The 7,019-nt window shown below is 36.4% G+C and overlaps 1 protein-coding gene across 1 annotated transcript in view; it reads right to left on the bottom strand.

Moving 5' to 3' along the window:
• Positions 1 to 346: 346 nt before the first annotated feature.
• Positions 347 to 7,019, bottom strand: part of LOC100467310 (complement factor H-like) — a 32,199-nt gene continuing 25,526 nt past the window's right edge. The window contains exons 8-9 of the mRNA XM_034667651.1: positions 1,574 to 1,747; positions 347 to 429 (exon numbers count right to left, since the gene is read on the bottom strand). Coding sequence (XP_034523542.1) covers positions 347 to 429; positions 1,574 to 1,747 — 257 coding nt within the window. The remainder of the gene's footprint in view (positions 430 to 1,573; positions 1,748 to 7,019) is intronic.

The raw sequence follows: 7,019 nt of genomic DNA, 5'->3' as shown, positions 1-7,019 counted from the left end.
AAGATGTAGGGATGGAAAAAAATACTCTATGCAACTGAAATTCAAAAATAAGCAAGCTTATCTATACTTACATCAGATAATACAGACTTTAAGTAAAAAACACTGCAAGAAACAAAACAGGTCATCATATAATAAAGAATGAGGTCAACTCATTAAGAAGATATACAATAGTAAATAAACATGCACCCAATATTGTAGCACCTAAATATTTTAAGCACTAAAAACAAATCTGAAGGGAGATATATTCAATGCAATAATAGTAGGGAACATTAATAGTGCATTATCAATGACAGATAAATAATCCAGATTGAAAGTCAATAAGGAAACAATGGACTTAAACTACGTTTTAGACCAGATGGAATTTACAGGCACAGAGCGTTTTATCCAATAGCAACAGAATGCACATTCCTCTTAGCTCACATGCACATTCTACAGGAGAGGTCACAGGATAGAATATAGGCTATTATTTTTAAGTATAGAAAACTACTGGGGCGCCTGGGTAGTGCAGTCATTAAGCGTCTGCCTTCGGCTCAGGGTGTGATCCCGGCGTTCAGGGATCGAGTCCCACATCAGGCTCTTGGGCTGGGAGCCTGCTTCTTCCTCTCCCTCTCCCCTGCTGTGTTCCCTCTCTCGCCGTCTGTCTCTCTGTCACATAAATAAATAAAATCTTTAAAAAAAAAAAAAAGAAAACTACTTATGGCCTTTCATCTGAATCTTTTTTCTTTGTCTCTTATGGAGGGGGGTGGTATAAGTCTTTGACCTTCCATATACTTTTTTAAATCAGCTTATCAAGTTCCTTTTAATAACCTTGTTTATTTTTATTTGGAATTACCTTTAAATTTCATATTTTATTTTAAAAAATCACAGCTTTAGGATGTTGTGCCTTCCTATTCCTGAATGGTATAAAATATAAATGTATTGGGGGGGGCCTGTGTGGCACAGTTGTTAAGCATCTGCCTTCAGCTCAGGGCATAATCCCAGCATTCTGGGATTGAGCCCCGCATCAGGCTCCTCTGCTGGGAGCCTGCTTCTTCCTCTCCCACTCCCTCTGCTTGCGTTCCCTCTTTCGCTGGCTGTCTCTCTGTCAAATAAATAAATAAAATCTTTTAAATAAATAAATAAATAAAAATATATAAATGTATTTAGGTCTTTTAGAATGCCTACTATTGGGCATTTTCCCCAGAGTTTTGGACTTTGAAGCGGAATCTTCCACACTGTTCAAGGCTTCATTCTCAAAATCTTTTCTAAACCAACTGATTGAAAATCTGTTTTGCATATTTAAATCATTTTAAGCAATGAATGATGTAAAAATGAGGTACTATGTTTAGTCTGCCATAATTAAGCATTATAATCAAAGATTCGTAATGTCAATTATGAATTAAATTATGAATTAAAGAATATTTTGCTTCCTGAACAATAATTTTTTAAACTTTATTTCCTCACATATTAATATTTGATAGCTAAGCATTCAACAGAATGACTGTTAATCCATGAAAATTCTATTATAAATAGCAAAACATTGTATTCACTACACTGATTTTCCCATTATCCATGAGAACATTAAAATATTTACCTAAGCACTTCGGTGGTTCTGACCACTGTCCATTACTACATATTACATTCCTATTTCCCTGAAGTTCATAGAAGGCCTGGCATCGGTACTCAACTGATGATCCTGGAGCGTAAGCTGGTAATGGGAATGAGGTAATGTCTCCATTGTCGATAGGTGGAGGGGGCCCACATTTTCCTTTAGAGTTTAAAAGACATTATTTGATTTATTGAAAGGCCAAAGAAAAACAGGTTAAAGCAATAAAAATATAGTACAATACTTAATACCAACGCTTGTAATATCTGCTCACATAAATGACTCATTAAAGAAATTTAAATCACAGAAACTGAAAAGCACACATTTAAGCCCTATCTATCCCACATGAAAGCACACAGAAGCATTAACAAATACATCTGCTTTGCAGTATTGTGATATTAAAAATGTTTTTCTTAGTGAATAAGTGCTGGATAGATGGATAGCTAATATAAACAAAGAAACTTGCTTGCTATATACAACATATACAGCATCTACTGGATCTCTAGTCATTGTTTATTGATTTTCATTTTTATTACAAAAGAAGCATCTACTTCTTTAATAAAAGTCAAGGAACTACACATTTGTATAATGTGAAAGAGAATTGGTGGCTCCTATTCTGGACAAGATGAGGTAGAAACATTTCTGTTTATCCCTTCTGCTAATTGTAACTAAAAATCCTGAACATATTGCAAAAATCCACCATAAGAGACTATGAAAGATGTAGACAAGAAGTCAATGTTTCCAGGACCCCAGAATTTAAGGACTCACACTGTAGTGAGTTATTTGGTTTTTCATCTTGCTTTCTATGGATCCTGGACTAGGCACTGAAGAAGACTGTAACCCAGAAATGATATCAAATTCAGGCAAGAAAAAGAAAAAGTTCCCAAGAATTTCTTTTGTTTCTTTAGACAAAGGCTCAGGAGAGGAGTAACCTAACAAAACAAACATTTTCTTACAATACTTAAATTACCTCAGAAAAATATCATAAAAGAAACCTAGGACCACCCCTCTCCCAACCGTGATTGAGAGGCCAAGTGAGGAGCCCGGACTTACACCCTGTGTGGTAGTAATAGGAGCCTGATAAATAAAAGACTTAAATAAAATCCAAAGTCTTAAAACACAATACCCAAAATGTTCAGAATATAATTGAAAATCATTTGTCATACCAAGGACCAGAAATATCTAAAAAGGGAAAGATAATCAACAGAAGACCACACTAAGATGACACAGATATTGGAATTATTTGACAATGGTTTTTTAAAATCCAATGGGAAGTATAGAACTGAGAAATATAATAATAAAAAGTTTTAGAAGCCTACTGGATGGGCTCAATTATAGATCTCAGATGACGGAAGGATACATAAACTTAAATATAGAATACAGATTATTTACTTTGAAAATAGACTGAAAACAACAACAAAAAGTAGACAGAGCTTCAAGGACCTGTGGGAAGACAGCAAAAGACTGGGTACACAGAAAGAGAAAACAAAGAGGTTGGAGATTAAAACAACAACAAAACAACTTCCAAAAATAATGGCTGAAAATTTCCCAAATTGGGCATAAGGCATAAATCTACACATTAAAAAGGCTGAACAGGATAAACCTAAAAAATTCGTGCTAAGATACATTGTAATCAAACTGCTGAAAACTACTGAGAAAAGAAAAAAAAAAAATATATATATATATAAAGCAGCTAGGGGCACCCGGGTGGCTCAGTCGTTAAGCGTCTGCCCTCGGCTCAGGTCATGATCCCAGGGTCCTGGGATCGAGCCCCGCATGGGGCTCCCTGCTCAGCGGAGAGCCTGCTTCTCCCTCTCCCTCTCTCCCTGCTTTTGTTCTCTCTCTCGCTATCTCTCTCTCTGTCAAATAAATAAATAAAATCATTAATAAATTTTTAAAAAGCAGCTAGATAGAAATTATGCAAACCTATAGGGGAAAGAGGATTCCAATATTGGTGGGGTTCTCATCTGTCACCATGGAGCCAGAAAGTAGTGACAACACCTCCCAAGTGCTGGAGGACGAGAACTGTCACCCCCAAATTCTATATGCAGAGATACTATCCTGTAGGATTTAAGGGTGAGGTGAAGACATTCAGAGACAAAGGAAAACAGAGACTTTGTCTGCAGCAGACCTGTCCTTAAAGAATTGCTCAAGGAATTCTTCAAGTTAAAAGGAAAAGATAACAAGGATGGAGACTTCAGGAAGGAAGGAAAAAACCCAACAGAATTAATAAAAATAGGGGTAAATGTAATATACAATCTTTTTCCTAATGAGTTTGTTATGTTTGATATTTTGTAAAATTATATAATTTACTGTGGTGCTCATTATATGTAGAGAAAATACCTAAGAGCTTTATGTTACAAATGTGGAGAAAGTAAATGGACCTAAATGGAAGTAAGGTTCCCACATTTCACTTGATGCAGTAAAATGTCAATACCAGGGGGACTGATAAGCTATATATGTGCATCTTCATACTGCCACAACACTAACAAAACTATACAAAGAGATCTGTTCAAAAACAATATAGATATATCAAAATAAAATAATTTTAAAATGTTCCAAAAATCTACAGGGAAGGCAAGAAAACAGGAATGAGAAACAGAGGAAACACACATAAATAANGATCCCGGCGTTCTGGGATCGAGCCCCACATCAGGCTCCTCTGCTATGAGCCTGCTTCTTCCTCTCCCACTCCCCCTGCTGTGTTCCCTCTCTCGCTAGCTGTCTATGTCAAATAAATAAATAAAATCTTTAAAAAAAAAAAATAAAATAAAAAAATAAAATAAAATGTTCCAAAAATCTACAGGGAAGGCAAGAAAACAGGAATGAGAAACAGAGGAAACACACATAAATAATCTTACACAGCTCCATCAATAATTACTTTATGTGTAAATGTTTGGGGTTTTTTTTTTTTAGATTTTATTTATTTATTTGTCAGAGAGAGAGTGAGCGAGCACGAGCTGCAGGCAGAGGCAGAGGGAGAAGCAGGCTTCCCACTGAACAAGGAGCCTGACAAGGGACTCGATCCCAGGACCCTGAGATCATGACCTGAGCTGAAAGTAGACACTTAATCAACTGAGCTACCCAGGCATCCCTGCATAAATGGTTTAAATACTTCAGTTCAAAGAGTGAAAATGACAGGGTGGACACAAAAACAAGACTCAACTATAAAAGAAACTCACTTCAAACATGAAAACACAGGTGGGCTCAAAGTAAAAGACTGGAAAATATATATGCCAGGCAAAAGTTGATTTGAAATACTACGAGGGGCTAATATAATAGCGCCCTTGTTGGCTCCCTTTATTTCTTGAACTCTAAATACTAGAGAGTTCTGTGACCAAATACTCGGACTTTATTTTCCCTGTATTCACTAATCCCCGGAATAAACTCAAGTAGTAAGCTACCTTGAAATATAATCCACATGCTGAAGAAGCCCAAATTTATATCACCTTCTATGATCACACCCCAGCTGCCTATTCCATGTCTCAAAGTGGAATTTCATAAGTTGTCAAATGTACTTAAGTTAGCTTTAATACATTTGTTCCTCACAAAATAACTGAGTGTCTTAATGCTTAAGGTAAGGAATTTTCCATGATTCCAACTGTTCTTTTAATCTGGTCAAATATTTCATGAAACTAACACTACATTACTTAGTTCAGTCTGGGGGGAAAAAAATTGAATTTTGATGCCTTCATAACGTACTCTCTGACCAGGTAGATACCTAAGCATCTCGTTTAATATAATAGCGTTTTTCACTCTGGGCGGATTCACACAGGAAACATCTGAGAAAGAAAAAAGTAGTATCTCTAATGTAATGATCATTTTGAGTAGTAAATCAACAAGTGAGATTCCAAATATATTTCAAGGGGGACTTAAAATCAATAGTTAATCTTCCATGGAACACTGTTAATTTTAAGAAATCTGGATGTAAGATTGCAGAAAAGGAGATAAAGCAATATTTTTATAAAATTTATGCTTCTTTGAAAATAGTTTTTCTGGACATTTCCCTTTGAGTGTAGTAAAATCAATATTACACATCATATAAATTCAAAATCAATTTATAAACCACAATAAGTCATAATAAAAATATTATTTGACATCAGAATTTGGCTGACAATCATCAAATTTGCATTTGCATTTCTATCAATTTCCCAAAAGAGGCTGATGTGGCTATTCCAGAGACCACACTCTAAGAACCATTGGGTTATAAGATTACCCAGTGAGTACACAATTTTATCCCTTTGTGTTAAGGCACAAACCTTTGTTCTGGCCTTAAAAAAATAATCTATGTCTATTTTTTAATGATGCTAAAGGCAATTCTATGTTATATTTCTTTTTTTATGTATCTTTTTTTATAATAATATTTTTATTATATTATGTTATTCACCCTACAGTACATCCCTGGTTTTTTATGTAAAGTTCGATAATTCGTTAGTTGCGTATAACACCCAGCGCTATGTTATATTCTTAAGACACTTTAACAAATAGATTTCGTTGAAGCACCTCTGCATATTTGCCTTCCTATCCAGTGGCTCTTAATACACTGTACAATATTGGATCCATCCAATTGGTAATATTCTGGACATTTGTAAGTCACTTTTTCTCCTGATCTATATGATTCCTTCTTTGGGCCTATGAGTATGGCATCACCAAAGTCAGGTAAACTAGAACATTACATTTCTGAAAGAAAAAGAATAGGCACTTGTTCAGTAAATCTTTAAAAACACGTAGCAGCCAATAACTATAATCTAGAACAATAGGTACATATCAAAACAATGAATACTGTATAAATCTTTTTATATTTTGAAAAAAATGTTAGAAGTCTTAATTACATTAAATGGTTGGTTCTTTTTGGTTTTCTTTTTTTCTTTTAAGTTTTTCTTTAAATTTTAGTTAGCTAACGTAAAGAGTAATATTGGTTTCAGGTGTAGAGTTTAGTGAATGGTTCTGTTTATCTAAAGTATAGCAGGGGAAGATGGCGGAGGAGTAGGGGACCCCTTTTTCAGCTGGTCCCCTGAGTCGCGTTGGACAGGTACTAGACCAGCCTGAACACCCAGGGAATCAGCCTGAGACGCAGGAAGATACATCTGGATCTCTACAAATGAACATCTCCAGGTGAGTATTGAGGTACGAAGCGGGGAGCCGTGAAACCACGGACAGATATCGGAAGATAAACGGAAGGGGGAGGGAGCCGCCGCGTTAGGCGCCAGGAAGCGGTAGCCACCTGCACAGGGAGCAGGCAGACTCCCGGACCAGCACCCGCGAAAGAGCATACTGAGAATGTGAGCCGGGAGCGCGCGCCACCAGACTGAAAACCAGAGCTCCAGTGTGCTCACTGGAAACAAACTGAGACCGGAAGCTCTGGAGCGCGCGGAGGTGACTGTCGGCTGGCTGGCAGCTGGCGGTGTTAGAAACACAAAGGACAGAGATGCGC

The sequence above is a fragment of the Ailuropoda melanoleuca genome, chromosome 8 (genome assembly GCF_002007445.2).
Source record: "Ailuropoda melanoleuca isolate Jingjing chromosome 8, ASM200744v2, whole genome shotgun sequence".
Lineage (NCBI taxonomy): Eukaryota > Metazoa > Chordata > Mammalia > Carnivora > Ursidae > Ailuropoda > Ailuropoda melanoleuca.
Note: the sequence above shows the minus strand (reverse complement) of the source record. Positions and strands in the feature narration are given on the sequence as shown.